Source organism: Chenopodium quinoa, unplaced genomic scaffold, assembly GCF_001683475.1.
Source record: "Chenopodium quinoa cultivar QQ74 unplaced genomic scaffold, ASM168347v1, whole genome shotgun sequence".
NCBI lineage: Eukaryota > Viridiplantae > Streptophyta > Magnoliopsida > Caryophyllales > Amaranthaceae > Chenopodium > Chenopodium quinoa.
Window position 1 is genome coordinate 7539684 of NW_018745684.1, and position 18816 is coordinate 7558499.

The 18816-nt window shown below is 34.0% G+C and overlaps 3 protein-coding genes across 3 annotated transcripts; 2 read left to right on the forward strand and 1 right to left on the reverse strand.

Annotated features, from left to right (window-relative positions):
- Positions 1 to 1286: 1286 nt before the first annotated feature.
- On the forward strand, positions 1287 to 6621 carry LOC110717752 (6,7-dimethyl-8-ribityllumazine synthase, chloroplastic). Its single transcript, XM_021896516.1, has 8 exons — positions 1287 to 1628; positions 1714 to 1832; positions 3863 to 3955; positions 4364 to 4459; positions 4933 to 5011; positions 5215 to 5261; positions 5684 to 5743; positions 6066 to 6621. The coding sequence occupies exons 1-8, from the start codon at positions 1490 to 1492 to the stop codon at positions 6105 to 6107; spliced, it is 675 nt and encodes a 224-aa protein (XP_021752208.1). The 5' UTR covers positions 1287 to 1489; the 3' UTR covers positions 6108 to 6621.
- A 1063-nt stretch (positions 6622 to 7684) lies between these two features.
- On the forward strand, positions 7685 to 11866 carry LOC110717957 (inactive glucose-1-phosphate adenylyltransferase small subunit 2, chloroplastic-like). Its single transcript, XM_021896757.1, has 9 exons — positions 7685 to 7989; positions 8104 to 8394; positions 8688 to 8945; positions 9027 to 9194; positions 9873 to 9976; positions 10269 to 10380; positions 10632 to 10730; positions 11253 to 11375; positions 11537 to 11866. Exons 1-9 carry the CDS (start codon positions 7810 to 7812, stop codon positions 11651 to 11653), a joined length of 1452 nt encoding a protein of 483 aa, XP_021752449.1. The 5' UTR covers positions 7685 to 7809; the 3' UTR covers positions 11654 to 11866.
- A 76-nt stretch (positions 11867 to 11942) lies between these two features.
- On the reverse strand, positions 11943 to 16915 carry LOC110717956 (cytochrome P450 84A1-like). Its single transcript, XM_021896756.1, has 2 exons — positions 14927 to 16915; positions 11943 to 12896 (listed from the first exon to the last, which is right to left on the reverse strand). Exons 1-2 carry the CDS (start codon positions 15854 to 15856, stop codon positions 12273 to 12275), a joined length of 1554 nt encoding a protein of 517 aa, XP_021752448.1. The 5' UTR covers positions 15857 to 16915; the 3' UTR covers positions 11943 to 12272.
- Between the last annotated feature and the right edge of the window lie 1901 nt (positions 16916 to 18816).

The window sequence follows — 18816 nt, forward strand, 5'->3', positions numbered from 1 at the left end:
ACTATGGTAGTATTCTAGTATTGAAGAATGGAAATGAAGGTATCAACTGATATAGTACATTTATGATTCATTACTTCAATTGTATTACTACATCATATTATCCTTGCAAATGAGGTTAAATAGGTGGAATAGTTACATCACTCCCCAACTCGTACCCCAAATGTCTAGTAGGGATTAAACCTCATAAGACTCATTTGAAGGATTTTCCTTATCAGCACATACACATTGTGCTTGGATTATCAATCCTTCAAGTTTTAGGGGGTGATTGGGTAGAAATTGTGATAAGTTAAAACACCATTTGTATCAATGGATCTATGGAAAAGGGAAAGAATAAAAGAACGGGTATCAATAAGGATAGAATAGTTGAAATTTGTTATTTACTCTCAATCTATTCTCAATACCAACAATGTAAAAGAATGTTAAAATTTTAATAAAATCCCCATTAACATCTCTCAATACATATGTATGTAATCTCTAATGTGCAAACTCTTACTTTAGTGTACTATAAGCCTTAGCAATTTTTGGTTGAATACTATATGACATCATTTAAAGTAAAAGTTACACAAAGTATAAGTTAGAGTTTGGCAAGTAACGAGGTGAATATAAAGATAATATTTTGTACCATAATAAGTTGTTGGCATGTATGGTTATTAGGTGGTATTGGCCTAATAGTCCTTTGTACTCTTTTTTCTCCACTCCATGACTAATGAGCCAACATCTACAATGTCATGCTCTAATGTGCAGAGGATGCTAGTGTGCACTTAGTATACTAACGTTTTATGCTATTGTTTATCCAACAACTAGTATTAGACATATAATTACACCTCATATTATGTAAGAGTGAAAATATCACAAGTTACATCTCAACAATATAATAAGTCACTTCTCAATAATATAACAAGTCATTATTTAAGCGATACAAGAATCGCAAATCCACCCTCTGAACCAAAGTGTATTTCCATAGTGTTGACTTAATACACACCAAACTAAAAAAAACAAACACATAAACCATCTTCTAGAGCATATCATGCCATTTGCTGAGAAGCAAAAACATAAATCACCTCATCTTATGTACGAGTGTATGTACGAGTGTAAAACGCAACAAGTCACCTTTCAACAATATAACAAGTCACCTCTCAACAATATAATAAACCGCCACCCAAACAATCCAACAATTACAATTGACCCCCGGAGAGGCCAAGATTAGTGCATCTCAATTCTCAATTTCTCACCATAGTGTTGACTTCATATACCCCAAAAGTTAAAAGAAATCAAGAACAAATCATTTGATTAGGTGAGAACAAACAAAGGCATGAATCATCCGCGCACACACAGCACACCAAGGCTCGAAGCATGCCGCTGAAGTTGCGCAGCCTGCTATAAAATCTCGCATTGATTTGTTTCACTCCAACGCACTCACCCCAACACATCAATCAACTCACTCAAACACACACAAAAAGAAAAACTCAGCAAACCAAATTAACCAACAATGGCTTCATTTGTAGCTTCTCAATCTTGTTTCCTAACTACAAACCCCACTTTTTTACCTCTCAAACCCACCTCCCTTCAACAATCTTCTGCCTTTCTTCGATTTTCTGCTCCTCTTTCCTCTTCTTCCTCTTTTCCTGGTTTGTAATTTTCACTGAATTTTTGGTCAAAATTTTGATAAATTTTAAAGGGTAGTTTTAGAAATTGCAATTTTTTTGATTTCAGGTACTGGGTTGGTTCATGTTGCATCAGAAAAGAAAAATCGGGCATCATTTGTTGTGACCAATGCTGTTAGGGAGCTTGAAGGTTATGTCACTAAAGCCCAGAATTTCCGATTTGCCATTGTCAGTTTTTTCTCTCCCTCTTTTTATGCTGTTTTTTTTTTTTTTTTTTTTTTTGATTAATTTTTTTGGCAGAATTTTGATTATGTTTAGTGTAATTTGTTAGATTAGGTAGTAAGTGGGTATTTTCACATTGAGGTTGACATGTTGTGAGATTGCTATATTGCCTATATATATACCAGTGTTGGCAATGTATATTGATTTGCATCTATTGATATTAGATTGAAAAGTATTGGAATTTAGTTTGACTTATAGGAGTTAGGGGGAATTTTGAATAAATCCATTTAATTTGTTATTGATGATGAAATGGTGGCAAATGTTTTAGTTACATTATAAAATTTTGTTGATATTGATGCAATATTATTACAAGGATTGTGATATGCAATGATGGAATTATTATACTGATGAGAATGAAAATTTGGAGATACCAACATTTCAGACCTTGGCTTCCTTTTTCTCTTTTTTAATACAGAGAAATGGGTGGTAATTAGATAGGGAAATAGGGATTACTCAGCAAATAACATTACCGGGATGAGGCGTTTGGGGGTTGAGGGTAGGGGGTAGGTGGTAGGTGGTTTGGGTATGGTTATACTGAAGTAATGCAGTTGATAGATTTAAAGGCAGATAAAGGAAAAGTCTTGATTAGTTTCGAGGCTTTAGAGGGATTTTGAAAATCGATTACTGATTGAACTCTATCTGATGGATCTAAAGAATGATAAAGAGATTGCAAATTGTGGCTTATGATGTTTATGCTCTTTCTGCCAACTAGAGTTCAAGGATACTTGGCAGAAGTCAAAGCATCAAGCATGTGTGTACTCTATTTGTGTTGCATGCTGTCTCTGATAAGATGATAATAATACTCCTAAAAAACAGGCTTTACACTGGGAACAAATGCAATTAAAGTTTTTTGTTTTGTGACTGAATTTCTTTGATGAGTAAACCATGATAGACATACTAGCAGCTGGAAACTTTTGTATAGAAAGGACTCTGGCCCTGTTTGATTTGCCTGACATACCTGATCAAATGTAAATTCTTCTGATGTAATGTGATACATATAATATGAGATGATATGAGCTAATCCAAACTTTTCTAAATTGTGAAGATTATTTCTAGTGTAAATTTTACGACCTATTTTAAAAGTTTCTTATTTGATTTGATATGGACTTCTATTAACTATGTATATGTTAAAAGGGTGAACTAAACAAGACCCAAGTGGCAGTATTTAAAGCACTTAAGGCCTATATATATCATGTCTAAATTAAAATAGTCTTCAATTTTGCCCATCTATTTCCTGCTGTTTAGATTGGGCCAAAGAATATTCTCAATTACTTGGGTGAAAAGGAAGGAAAATGTGTATCTGCATCACAGAGTATTAAAATAAAGAAATAATACAACTTAATTGAAAATTATGCAAGCAAAAGGGGAGCCAAAAATGAAATGTGAGCGTCTAGTGCGGGAGAAGGGTATATGCAAGTATTTAAAATTAGGTAGGGAAGAGAGAAGGCATGCTTTCCCAGATATTTGTGACTGACGAAGAAAGAAGTCATGTGATAATATAATCTGACATATTCTCTGCAGTCTTGAATTTGAACAATTCTGTAGAGCATGGCTTATTGGTCTAGTTCTCCTTTCAAATGCTATTAGATTGACACTGGCTTCTTGGAAGCTGCAGCAGTGACTTAATGAGCTAGTGATCTACAGGCTAATTGTAAGATAATAAGATTATAACGATACTGAAACTTGTAGATGTGGCTGTTTAATCTGCAGAACGAAAGCTTTACCAGAATAAGGGAGAAATTTGGATATTAGTTCCCTGTGTATAGGTGCCTCAACATTAATTTTACTCATACTTTTTTCATGTTCTGGGAATTGTTATACATGATTAGGCATTACGTGACCATAATTGCTGAAAAATATCATTGGTTTTGAGAATTGTTGTACATAATTAAGTCTTAGTTTTATGGGGCATTATAGAACCTGATAGGTGTCTGTTTGTATCTCTAATTTTTCTATGTTTTCTTCTTTTATTTAAGGTTGTGGCTAGGTTCAACGAATTTGTGACAAGGCGGCTAATGGAAGGAGCTCTTGACACTTTCAAGAAATATTCTGTCAACGAAGATATAGATGTATGTGGCTGCTCTACGCCTATGTTGGCTATGTATATTTGTGACCAGGTTTTCCCAATCTGTGCAATGTGTTTATGCCATCAGCACTTTGCACAGATAGAAAGGGGTAGAAAATGAAAGTGCCTTTTTCTATTTATAACTGGATAAACTGATGGAAGATGGTGCATTAAGTGCTTAATGGAAGACCTTTTCTGTTGAGTACTTGTGTTTTCTGTTTGAATTTTAATGACCTATTCTCTCTCTCTATATGGTGGAGCTACTTGAAGATCTCTGTGTTTATTCCCCAATCCCCATAGCACATGCCCTAATAATTTCAGAAAGAAACATGTTCAAGTTCTCATCTTTTTAATTGTTTCAAGTAGTCCTTTATTAATATCAATATGTAACCAAACTTTTCTTTTATGATAGGTTGTTTGGGTTCCTGGTGCTTATGAGCTAGGTGTAACTGCACAGGCACTTGGACAATCTGGAAAATATCATGCTATTGTTTGTCTTGGAGCTGTGGTAGGTCCCTGGCTTGTGCTAGAATTTCATTGCATTGTTTTTATTTAATCAAATCCATTCTAAATTATCCTTCCTGCTCCTTTACCAGTTAGAATGTGACCTAGGTTTAGCATGGCCATTTAGTCATGAGAATTGTAATTTAGGGCTGTCACAATTACTTTATTTCCGATGTTGAATATGTTTGATACACTTGATTCCCAGCACGCATTGGACTCACGTACCAACTTTCTCAATCTTCCTAATGCTTCTTTTTCTCAATGTTAATATCCGAAAAGTGGCTATTATGGGGTATTGTGGGTCTTTCTTCTTTATGTGCAATATCATGTGCATGCTTCATCATTGTATGTGGAAAGAAATCCAATGTCAATGGCTATTATTTCTCATAGTATGTTTATGTACATTTTGTCTCTTATTGGAACCATATCTGAATTGTTCTTGAGCTGATTATGTTCCATCCTTGTTGGCAACTTTAGGTAAGAGGTGATACTTCACACTATGATGCTGTCGTTAATTCTGCTTCCTCTGGAGTACTCTCAGCTGGATTAAATTCAGGTAGAACTTCTTAGTCCACATGATATTGGCATTTGCCAGAAAGACAGTTTACTTGCAGATGCATATTTCTCTAATGCATTTCTCCATTTAGATGTCAGTCAAAAGTAATTGTTCCTGAAGTGCAAATCATAACTCTGAAAATTTTGTCCTTGTTCATTGCATGTTACTGATAAGGATAATTGTAATTTTGTTGTTCTTCGCAGGAGTACCTTGTATCTTTGGTGTCCTTACTTGTGATGACATGGATCAGGTAATTTATTCTGACCCCCTTTTTTCCTCACTTCAAAATTTTAGCTTTTTTTTTTTTTTTTTTTTTTTTTTTTTTTTTTTTTTTTTTGAGGAAACTTTTTTAGCATACTATCCAAATATAACGAATGTAATATCATCTGTCTTTTGTCACCTGCAAAAAGTTGTATGCTCACTGATAACATCTAAACCTCTTTGTTGCCTGAATGAATTATAATAGGACCCATGATACTGCCAACTGATCAGTTTGTCCCTTAGATACTAAATTACTACGGAGTAATGTGCTGTTGATGCTAAATCATTTTGTTTTAACCATAAGCCCCTTATGATTTCTGCCTTAACCCACTGATGAAGATTTATTCAACTGCATTTGTGTTTAGCTTTCTTTCTTATGTGATGCGTTTCTCTTGTTCATTATAATTGCAGGCCATAAATAGAGCTGGTGGAAAAGCGGGTAATAAAGGTGCCGAGTCAGCACTAACAGCTGTAAGTTTTTTACCTTAGCCTATTTAATTGCTGACCATTAATTTTGACATTATTTTTATATTCTCTAATCTGATGTAGACTTTGGAATATGGTCTATATTTTCTCTAGAAAAAGGGGGGGGGGGGGTGGGGTGGCGGCGGGCGCATTTGCTAGTGTCATATAATTATAGATCCAGTATCATAGGGTTGGAATCTTGGTGCGATGCCATTGCACCACCCCGATTCAATGGGATAAAATGTCTAGGTGTAAGGGGCGCATATGCTGTATTTTTGGATCCGCAAAATAAATGCTCGTATCATGACCATCTGACTTATTTTGGCAGATTGAAATGGCTTCGCTCTTTGAACATCATTTGAAGGCCTAAATTTAATATGGTTGATGTAAAAGGTATTTCCCCTGTTCATTGAGCCACTTCAAGGTTTCCTAATTCCCTGAGCTGCTATAAACAAATGAGCACGGGGAAGGAGGGGATTCAGAAACTGAGAGTATTACGTTACATTGGACGTAAGATGAAACTTACCACCCCTCTTGAGCAAAGATAAAATCTTGGGCCTTTTCTTTTCTTTCTTTCTTTTTTTTTTTTTTTTTTTTTTTTTTTTTTTTTTTTTTTTCATTTCATTTGTTTGGTGTTTTGATCGTTTTTGTTGGAATAAATTCTTGTTATGAACAAGGAGCGTTGTTGCCTGAGAATAGTTCAAACTTATGTCTTTTAACTATCATTCTGTAAGTGATTTGCTTGTCAATGTCAACCAAGACAGCGTTCCAAATGTAACCTTTTTAACAGTTTTCTTTTTCGAGTCGTTTGTATTTTTGACATTCTTGAAAGTAAGATATCATTATACCGATGAACAGACGGCCAAATGTTATCCTTCTCTTTATACCCTTTTAAAGTTCTGATATGGGTAATTCTGTGTATTTTTCTGTGGCTACTTATGCAATACAATATCCGAAAATGCTGAATTCTTTGACCTTAAAAAAAAAAAAAAAAATTAGAAAATGCTGAATTTCATATTGAAAAGCTGAGTATGCCTATCTTCATTACCACTCTAGCTTGAATTTCTAAAAAAATAGCCAAAATATTTCAAGCTTAACTTTGAGTATTGTCCTTGTTTCTTCAAAGATCCTTCCTTTTGAGGTCCATACTACAGTAAATTTTTAGTGTTATAGTGGAAGATTTATAGTATACTAAGAGGGAACTAATTTCCTAGAAAAAAGTAATCCAAGACTCCAAGAGGAACAAATTATTATTTTTTCTTATTACTAACTCCAATTAAATAACTATGGTTTTAAAGTTGGTGCTTTATCAATTCATAATTGGAGTGGATAGTGAAAAGTGATGTAGACAAAATTTGATACCCAAGATCTCGTGTACCATCCTGCGACTTTACTAAGGTTGTTGATAAGATGGGAGGTAAACCTAGAATGGAATCATTACTATAGTTAAGTGCAAATCTTTATCAAAGGTGTTGGAGTATTAAGCAAGAAACATTTGAACTTGTGTGCAACGTGCTAAAATGATGCTTATATTATATCAATGGGAGCACATGAGACATCTAAGATTGAAACATATACTAATCAATAAGAACATTATTTTAAGCAATAACCATATTTTATTGTCCTAGTACAACAGAAATATTGGACCAAGCTATCTCCATTGGTCCTTTGAGATTCCTAGACAAAATTTTGCTTAAGATATTCAATAAACAAAACCATTTTGGATCAACAAGAATAAAGCAAACAAAAGAAGGGACGAAGAAAGTGATTAGTGATAATAAGAAACTTCGAATCAAAGTCAGATGAAGTTCCTTAAAACAAATTAACAAATTCTCTACAATTAAGGAATGTCAGCTGTTGTTTTGTACCATAATAATATTTCAAAAAAACAGTATGATTCATGTTGTAATAAACCATGCTGCAGCGGCCATGAGGAAGAAACCTTAATATTCCCCCTGTCTATGCCTTCTTCCTTGGTTTAATGCAACTGTCAAATATAATACATTGCTCGTAAAATCGAAATCATACATTATTTTGTAACAAATTAAAGGCAATAATATTCATATTTTGTAATGGTGATTTTGCATTTAGCCTCAATAGTTCCTACCAATATCAAACATACACTTCTAAGGTCGCCCCATAATGAAGTCAGAACTCGTAAAAAGTTTCTATTATCAGTTTGTTCAAGTATGGCCATGCCAAATTTTCAGCATGCAGATCAACTTCTTTCAGTTTCACCTCAGGAAAATCAGGTTTTTGACTTAATCCTTTACATATAATGTTCATTTTATAGATTTTAGGCTTTACTATATTTTATAATGTCAGGGGTGGTTTTTGACTTATGTTAGGGGGATTGTGCATGTAAGAGTGTTGCAGCAATATTATTTGGAAATGGTTCAGACTGCAAGTTATGCCCATTGATGAGAAGACGGTCAGCAGGCGCTATTCCACTTGGAGCAAAATACAGACTGATAGATGCTGTTGTAAGCAACTGCATTAACAGCAACATAACCAAGTTGTATGCTCTAACACAATTTAATTCCACTTCTCTCAATTCCCACCTTACAAGAACTTATTCGAATGTGGGTCTTGGGAAAGAGGAGTTTCTTCAAGTTATTGCTGCATGTCAAAGCCCAGAAAATCAGAGCTGGTTTCAGGTCAAGAACATTTTTTTTTTGTTAGAAGTCTCTTAGCAAATTGTTGGAGATGTTCTATGTTACTCAGACTTGGGTACTACATCTGATTTGGCTAATTTTTTTAAGCAAAATCCATGCTTTAAATCCTAATGAAGTCAGTGTCCATACACATGTCGGATTGTCTGAGATTCAACAAAATAGCAACACAGCACCTAAGGAGAAAGGAAGAGTCTGTGAACATGTTTATGGTTTTTTTTCGGGTTCTTATAGTCCTTCCATGTAATATACTTATTTTTCTTATTTGTAAATGGCAGGGAAATGCTGATGCTGTTAGGAGATTTTTGTGGATGCTAGAAGAGTGCCCTGCCACAGAGTTTCTTATCCTCCCTGGCTATCATCTTTATAGAATGGATTACCAGGACATTCTTCAGCTCCACCACGAAACAAGAGCTGATATAACTATTTCAGCTCTAAGATTAGAGGAAAGGCATGACAAAGGCTTTGGTATTTTGAAAGTAGATTCAGATAATAAAGTACTTGAAATATTTGAAAAAGAGACTGCGTTTCCTTTGGTGAGTTGCTTGGACTGTAATAATTTCATCACTAAGAAGCTATAAAGTTCTTCTGACTAAATTTTCTCGAAACACAATCAGGTAGGAAATGTCAGAAATTCCGAAGATAACAACCATACTACTTATGCAAGCATGGGCATCTACGTCATTAGCAAAGATGTGATGGTAAATATTCTCAAAGAAGACCTTTCATGGGCAAATGACTTCAAGAGTGAAGTGATTCCTGGTGCTGTATCATTAGGAATGAAGGTATGGAGAAATATTGCTTTGATTAAATCAACTAAATCATTCAAAGGGAAGAATTGTCATGTTGTGCTCTTATATATTATTGAGATAGGAACATATATTGTGATATGATATTATGAGAATAATATCATATGAGATATTATTGTGAAAAAATATATGTGATATATTGTGATAGCTTTAGGAAGTTAAGATAATTAGGAATATTATGGTTAGATATTCCTATTGTCTATATATATTGTAATATGGTCGAAGTATAAAGTTTGAGGCATAAATTCATTTTAATATATATATATATATAAACCAATATATATAAACTCTATATATATATATATAAACCAATATATATAAACTCTTTAACCAAGATAGCTCATTTTTATATAAAGTTTGAGGATAAATTCATTGTTCACTTGAAGGAAAATACATCATACTACATTCTCTGTTAAACTGAATTCTAACTGTAAGCATATTAATTCTTCAAGCAAAAGTCATTACACAGTTTAATTTTCATATGATTTCATAAATTTCACGTGAATCCATCTGCACGGCAGCTAGTTCTGTATCTAGGTGACTGATTCTGATTAATTGTAGATTTCAATTTTTCAAAATGTCATGTCGAAAAAGATGGTTTGAATTCACAGTTTGCTGAAAAAGTTTTCCTTTCGTTCTATTGGCCAAATCTAGGTTCAAGCATATCTATTTGACGGATATTGGGAAAACATGCAAAGTATAAAGGGATTCTATGACGCCAACATGGAAAGCACAAAGACAACAGACATAAGATTCGAGTCAGTATAAATCACTTGATGAAAAAAAGATGTTCTCTTCTCCCTTAAAAATAAAAATACATATACCTTGTTTGAATGTCCCTTGGAGAAGTATATTGCATTCATTCTCCCCTTTTTTCTCTCTACCTTTTCACTCTCCTACTTCTCTGCGCAGAAGTCAATGCATATTTCTTCAAGGGACTGAGGGAGTATATTAAACTTCAACTGTCAAATGGTCAGTACATCTACTAAAAATCATTGATATAAGTCTTCTTAAGTCTAATATATACACATTTAACCCTTTTGTTCACAGCTTCTGTGATAGCGACTTTCCTCTCTATACTTTGCCTCGGCGTCTGCCTCCAACAAGAGTAACCGATGCAGTAATTATTGACAGTGCCATAGGAGATGGCTGTCTCCTCCATGTAAGAATCCCACATCCTAGCAAAAACTAGTCATTTTAACTTGTTATATTTCTCATCTGAATAAGCACAGTTCTGAGGTTTACAAAAGCCTATTTATAAAAACGGCACCTAAATTACCATGACTTTTAAAAAAGTTTTCCATTTACTGAACTATAATAAAATTTACTGAAGGTTAAAAGTTTTACTAATTTTACTTATTAGTGGATCATTTCTTGTTGGTAACCCCTTTATTTTAATTCTTATAAGAGCAGAGGTGCAGAATCAAAGGCTCAGTGATAGGTCTTGGAACAAAAATTGATGATGCAGCTGCGATAGAAGATTCAATTTTAATGGGATCTGATATCTACCAAGTAAGCGCTAAGGCTAATAGTAAAACTATTAACTACCCCTTATGTGTCGAATGTGATAATGATTTGCATGTCTTAGACTTGGGTTCTATGTGTTCCAGCATGGATAGTTAAACTCGGCTAATTTATGAAAAATTTCATACTATTAACTATTGGTACAAAGAAAAGTATCTAGTGTCCCAAAACTCCCAACCCTTTTTAGAGTGTCAATGATCTCACATAAGTACTTGAGGGGAAATAAAGTACTCGGTTAACATAGGTTTGCAATAAAATAGCCTCAAAGATCAACTTGCTTACTTTTCTTTTCCTCTTTTCAATATGAAATACCCACTTTATGCTTAATTTGACTAAGCTATCTAGCATTACCTGTGATTTTGAAAAGCTATATACAACTTCATTACTTAGATATTAATTTGTACTCGAATCTCACAAAATCCTAGATGAAAAGAGTGTTATCATTAGTATTCTCATACATTACCTTCAATTGTTCATTACTCATCTTCAACTTATTCTGTAAACAAACAGGAAAATTTTCTGCAGAACATGGAAACAAAGACATCATCGAAAATTCCGATTGGAATTGGGCAAGGATCATTCATAAGGAAAGCTATAATAGACAAGAATGCAAGAATTGGCAAAAGAGTCAAGGTAAAAGAAGCTGAAGTTTTCTCATATCAACACATTAGGCCTGAAATCTTTATGTTAACATCAACAATTAGTGTCTATCATTGTCTGAAACTCATGAAAGCAAAGAATTCCCGTAAGTTTATAAATGATATCATGAACTAAGTTTACTTGAACGTTTGCAGATTATAAACAATGATAATATTCAGGAGGGAAGCAGAGAAGATGAAGGGATAGTTATTCGTGAAGGGATAGTGATCATAACTAGGAACGCAATAGTCCCTGATGACACCATCTTATAGTGATGCAGAAGCTATTTATAAGAACTTCAACACCATTCTTTCAACAGAACAAGGAAAAACAGACACATCAATGCATTTGTAACACAGTAAGGCCAAGAACTATGTCTTTTGGTATCACTCTGTAGCACCATGAAAATTTTAATAGTGCTATGAAAGTGAGATAGTATACCAACAATTATACTACAGAGTACAAATAAATAACATTTTTTTGTTCATCTGATTGAGAAGAACTATACATGATGGAAATTCTTACTTGAAAGACATTTTCGATCATAATGTGTAAAACATTCATGAATTTAGTTGGTGTATCAACAAATATTCAAAGAACAACAGATATATAAAAAAAATAAAATAATAAAAAGTAGCATGACAAGTTGCAGTGAAATTTTATTATACAATGTACAAAATTATATATTGCATATACTAGTAATAATGTTAAATGACGTAACTCAACCAAAAACTAAAGCTAATGGTCGAGGAGCCTCTGTCACGCTTGCTCACATGCGAGCCCGTTGGGCTAGTGCTAAATATCCCACTTGAAAGGAGGGGTGAACAAATTTGATATCACCACCTTCGTTGTTGCAATCACCAATCCTGCAGCTTCTGCTTCATGATGTATTCAGCTGAGCGGGCACAACAGGCGGGGACTAGGCACCGCAATGAGTCGACTCACCTTCGAAACAGTGAGTCCAAATGTTTCATCCATATTTAGTTCACTCGGCTTCATCCCATCAGGCAACTCCCACGTAAAACAATGGAGTAAGTTTGCCGCGCACAACTCAAGCGTGTATAACGCTAACCCCATACCCGGGCAAGACCGTCTACCCGATCCAAAAGGTATAAATTCAAAATTAGCCCCTTTAAAATCGGGTGCACCCTCTTTAAGGAACCTTTCGGGTTTGAACGTGTCTGGATCAGACCATGAGTTCGGGTCTCTTCCTATAACCCATGTATTGATCACGACTCGTGATCGTTTAGGAATGTAGTATTTTCCTATGACCGCATCCTTAGCAGTCTCGTGGAGCAAGAGCGGGATTGGTGGGTGCATACGTAGTGTCTCTTTTATGCAACATCGAAAAAATGGGAGCTTATCAAGATCCGATTCGTTGACCCGTCGTGTTAAACCAACAACGTTAAAAAGCTCTTGTTGGACCCGTTTCATGTATTCGGGGTTGCGTAATAATTCTGTCATTACCCATTCTACTGCCCATGTTATTGTTTCCGTTCCTCCAAACATCATGTCCTGTATAATTATTGTAAATCGGCCTATATTAGACTACTTACACCCATCCATATTTAATTATTTATACTACTATTGATATTTGATAATGCATCTATATTGACTATATACCCACTGATATTTTGCTACATGATACATCAATATTAACATTATTAATCAAGTATTCAACATTTCTAAGTCGATTATGCATCCCTCATCACAATCTTTTTCATGAGTAGCTAGCTTACTGTCTTTTCTACCTCTCTTCGGCATCACTAAAACAGGGGTAAGTTGTATTTAATTAATCCTTTATAGAATAATATTATTATAGTTATATTATACAAAAATTTATATTCGGAATATTTGTATAATATAACTATAATGATATTATTCTAAATCTTATATATTATCTTTACATAAAATGTATTTCTTTTTATTTCGTATTCTTATTTCTTCCATACACATTTACCTAAAATATTATTCCATTTCTTAATTATAGAAAAAGTGAGCCACTAGTTTAGGTACAATATACTATTATTACCGCCTAGACATGTTTTAGATGGAGTACTAGATTAATTCCCGTGCGATGCACGGATTTAACCAAAAAATATTTCGTAAAGTTGTAAATTATTAAAATTAAATTAGTTTTTAAATAAATAAGCAACTTTACTACAATAATAATATATTATACTCTTTAATTCAATGATAATCAAATTAACAAAGATAAGGAAGCGTAGCGCTTAAATAAAAATGAAAACAAAAAATGGTGCAACACTTTAAAAAAGTGGAGTGAGCGATAACAATTATACTTTGTATGTGTAATGTTATTTTGTAAGATTAAGTTAACATATTTCTAATTTAAAGTATTAATTGAATTGAAATTTTTTTGTAAGATAAAGTGAAGATATTTCTATTATGAAGTATAGATTAAATTTTGTAAGATTAAATTAACAATCATACTTTGCATGTGATATATTATTTGTAATTTATATATTTACATATATCTTGTGCTAATAGTATTATTGTAGATTTTTCTGTTGTTTGAGTAATATTTTCATATTTATTAAAAAGCATTTATTAATAAATCTTTAGTCATATACACTAAATTGTATAGTTTTATTGGGAAATAATATGCACCATTAATGCAATATATTGTATACGACTTTTAAATATTTTCAACACAACTAATCAACAATATTTCGTTTTTCTCAATCGTAGTTTTAATAATTTTTGTCTTATTATTTTATTTTTCAATATGTGTTGCATTTGTTTATTCCACATAAGTTGCCTCATTTTTGTATTATATCGCAATTAATTATGGGAAAAAGATTATTACAACCGTGCATAGCACGGGCACTAATCTAGTATTTACGTATTGACAAGTGCTTTGATGATATCAAAATTATAAATTATTAAAAGCAAATGTTATCATGTAAAAAATATGGAAAATTTGCCAATTGCAGCCATTTAAAGTTTGTATTTTGCAAATTGCAGCCATTTAAAATAAAAAATTGCAAATTGCAGCCAAAATACTAATAAATTGTAAATTGCAACTCAATTTAATTTTTTCATCGATTTGCGTTCCAAAAATTGTTCGATTTAGATTTTAGAGGCCATTTTAGTTCTTAAGGGTCCAAATTGAGCTTGGAATTGGCAAAAAATTAACATAAGTGCCTCGTTTTCACAGCAAAAAATAGTTGCACACAAATCGATACATTTTTTATACGCAAAACGAGACACTTACATTAGTTTTTGCCAATTCCGAGCTCAATTTGGATTTAAAATGGTCCCTAAAACCTTAACGGAATATTTTTTGGCACGCAAATTTATGAAAATATTGAATTGGGTTGTAATTTACAATTTTTTAGTACTTTTAGGCTGCAATTATTTTTTTTGAAAATGACTACAATTTGCAAAAAAAATAAATTTAAATAGCTGTAATTGACAAATTTTTCAAAAAATAATGATTATGTGAAATTTTGTTACTTTTCTACCTACAAAATATATTATCTTTTGACGATCTATATTAATATACGTAACAAATGTATGCTTACCATGATAATACCTTTGATGTTTTCCTTAGTAAGCTTGATAGGTTCTGTGGAACTTCCTGCTTTATTAAGTTTGGCATCCTCACTGTAAAAGTTCAACAACTCATCCACCACATCAAGATCTTCTTCAACTTTATTGTCTTGTTTTACATGTTCATTATTAGTTGCCTTCTTCTTGGCATGATCATCAATAATCGGATCTATGAATCGGTCCAATGCAGTCCGGGCCTTAACTAGCCGGTCATTAAGCCCATTCGGGTCAACCCAAGTGAGAAACATGATAAAGTCCGCAATATTAAACGCTCCAAAAAGCTCCGAAAACTCCTGCAGGATGGCAATGAACTCATCCTGCCCCTCGGAGAATTTGGACCCAAAGGCGGCCCGGTATATAACATTCTTAGTAAGATTAAACACGTGATCCACGATATTAACGGGACACCCAGTCCGGCCCGAAAGGGCCCAGACGATGTGGTCTACCTCGTCGCGGACGGACTGCCATGACTCGGCCCGTTTCCGGCTAAAGAGGTGCATGACGCATAGCTTGCGCATCTTACGCCAAAAAGGGCTGTAGTGTGCGAAAACCATGTCGGCCCTTTCATAGGTGAGGTAGCTGATGGCAATGCTGGCGGGCCGGTTGGAGAAGACGCTGTCTTGGACTTGTAGAACTTCTCGGGCCTCATCCGGGCTGGAGACCACCATTATGTGTACCATGCCCATCTTGAGGTGGAACAGCCCGCCATAACGTTTGGCCATCTTGGCTAGCCCGTGGTGGGTCAGCTGGCCCATCATCGCTATGTTGCCAATGATGGGCAGGCCCGTTGGGCCTGGCGGGTATGGCTTCCGCCTTACCCTTGAAATGATGCCTAGTATAAACATGGGTAGTGCTATAACCAACAACGTTGATTTCAACACTAGAAATAGTTGCTCATGCATTTTTATTCTTTTTCCCTATAGTTAGAATTATTATAGCTAGCTTTATTTTGCCTTAAATAATTAACTGTATTTTCTCTCTTGTTATTATGATAGGAGATATTAATGGTGTTCAATTATATACTACTAGGTGTTGGTTTGTTTGGAAAAGAAATAAAATAAAAAAAAAAAAGAAAAAAAAACAACTTGTTCTACCAACTAAATCCAATAATACGAATCGGTTAAACTTGACAAACAACTAGGGCATGTTTCATGTTTAACATTAAAAAATAATGGATGTATTCCATTAATAATCCTTTTGTTTTATGACTCTTCCTGTTCATATATATTTGTCTTTATGCATTTATTTCAATGCTCATACTTAAATATCAATTTCTTCAACTACGTATTAAAAAAAAAAAAAAAAGAAAAAAAAAAAAAAAGTATATGTATAAAAAGCTGATTTTTTAGACTATATATTGCGATGAATCTTAAAAGGTCACTTGTCACTAGAGTTTAGTCTCCAAACTATATTTTATTATTCAATATATTAAGCTATATTAACTCTTACACATGGCAAAAATAACTTAATTTGAGTATGATTTTAAATCCACTCACACACACGCATCAACGCAAGGCGAAAATGACATTTGATATTCAACTAGTTTTCACAAATGTTTAATAAAGGCGGATTTACAATAACTTTGTGTGTGGCGGAATTTTTGGGAAAGCATTTACTTCCCTCACACGTGCCATTTCTTAATTGCCAAAAGAAACAATAATTTTCTCTCTCTTCCTCATTTATTCAGACAACCACTTTATCTCTCTTCCTCATTTTCTCTTGCGATTTTCTCTCTCTTCAACCGGCGATTTTCTCTCTCCTCAACCGGCGACTTTTTGGCGATTTTCACTCTTCAACCGGCAATTTTCTCTCTCTTAAGGTTTGTTCACTAGTAGAAAAAAAGAAATAGGCAACCCCCCTATGGCAACGGTTCATGAAAACCGTTGCCAACTTAAGTGAGCGCCATTTTAAATATCAGAGTTGGCAACGGTTAACCGTTGCCAATTTTTTTTTTTTAAAAAAAAAATAAAATAAAAAATTGATTAACGTTGGCAACGGTTAACCGTTGCCAACTGCGTTTTTTTTAAAAAAAAAATAAAAAATAAAAGGTAAAGGTTTGGCAACGGTTAACCGTTGCTAAATTTTAAAAAAAATTGCGGGTTTTGGTTCCTTACTCTCACTGTTCATCAACGTCTTCATTCATTCAATTGCAAAAAAAAAAAAAAAAAAACGTTCTGCCAAATTGTGTTTCCCTCCTCCCTTCTTCATTCAACTCCCCTCTTTGTTCCTCCATTGAAGTGCTGCAGCTTTCTCACCTCCGTTGAAGACAACACTCGCGTCGTACCTATGTCCAAACTCCCTCCATTGAAACAGCTTCAACCTAATTAAGGTAAGTTCGTAGCAATTAGGTTTTACAATTGATGAACTCCTTCGAGTTTTTGGTGGTTTTGATTTACAATTTAGTAATTATTAGTTCCTGTAATCTAGGTTTGTCAATATAGACGCGCATTGCCCCCCCTCCACGTACAACAACATTCTTCTCGCTCTCACGGTTGGTCTAAGGCGCCATTTCAGGTACTTGTTCGAAACCCATTATTCATGACATACAATTACAAAGAATATTTGCTTTACAATTTAGTTGTTGGTTGTGTTGTTGATTGTGAAAAAAAATAGGGGGCAGTGGGGAGTAAGGCTGGTGGAGAGAGATGCATGTATAAGGGGGCATAAGGGGGCAGTGGGGAGTAAGTATAAGGGGGCAGTGGGGAGTAAGGCTAGTGGAGAGAGATTCCCTTCTCATAACTGTTGGGTGAAGCCGGGTTTGGGCAATGTTAGAGCCCTGTGGTCTGTGCTCCTGTTGTATTGCAGCTTCTCAAATAAGTTCTGCCCTGTGCTCTGTGCTTCTGTTTCTGCTGCCTGTGTTTTTTTTGGTTTCTTGATGTATAGCTTGGGCTTGTTTTAGCCTTGGTGTTTTTGTTTTATTTTTTCTTGTTTGTTTTGGTGTTTGGTTGTTTTGTTTGGTTGTGTATAGTTAGTCTCGGGTTTTGGTGTTGTTTTTTTTACAAGGTTGGTTTTGATTGGGTGGTTGTTTGCCCGAAGGGCTTGTGTAGTTTAGCGGTTACAGGTTTTTGTATTCTTGTAACTGTTTTCGTTTGGTAATAAATTTTTCTTATTTACCCAAAAAAAAAAATATAAAAAAAAAGATACAAATCTCTTTAAAGTAAACTAATTCAATTTAAAAGTAAAAGCTCAATTGAATGCTAAATATAAAATCTTTGAGTTTGTGCTAATTGGGGTGCTTGGTTTTTTAAAGTTGGTTAAAGAGTTTAAGAAGTATGTTGGGGATGTTTCTGGTGGTGTGCGCAGGGAGGTTTTTTCAAACATTTAAGCATCTAAGGCACTTGTATGTTGGGAGTTCATTGATTGTTAACTACTTACTTACCTATATCTACTTACTTACCATTTTCTCGTTCTCTTTAATCATATGTCCCTATTTGTATTTATTATCCATTTCTCATACATACTAACTTTTAATTTGTTTTTTCTTTTTGCGTTTTTATAGGTTCATATGTGAATTGAAGTTCAAGCTAGTTAAGTTTGAAGACTACACATTAATTTAGCTCAAGTGGGAAGTTAGAAAGAATACATCCATTGTGTTGGTATGAATTATAAACTTCTCTAAGCTATAAATATTTCTTTCTCTCTATTATTGTTTTAATAAAAGTTTTTTCATGCTAGATATTAGATTTGTGTATTATATAATGACAAACTAAATACAACAATAAATATATGAAATGTTTGCATTGCATCATCATATGCCTAGATACCCATTCAAGGCTTTCTCATTAGGAGAAAGTCTTGAATAGTCCCCGGTTGGGACTGTTCTTGAACGTTTACTCTCACTTAGGTGGTGAATGTATGTCTT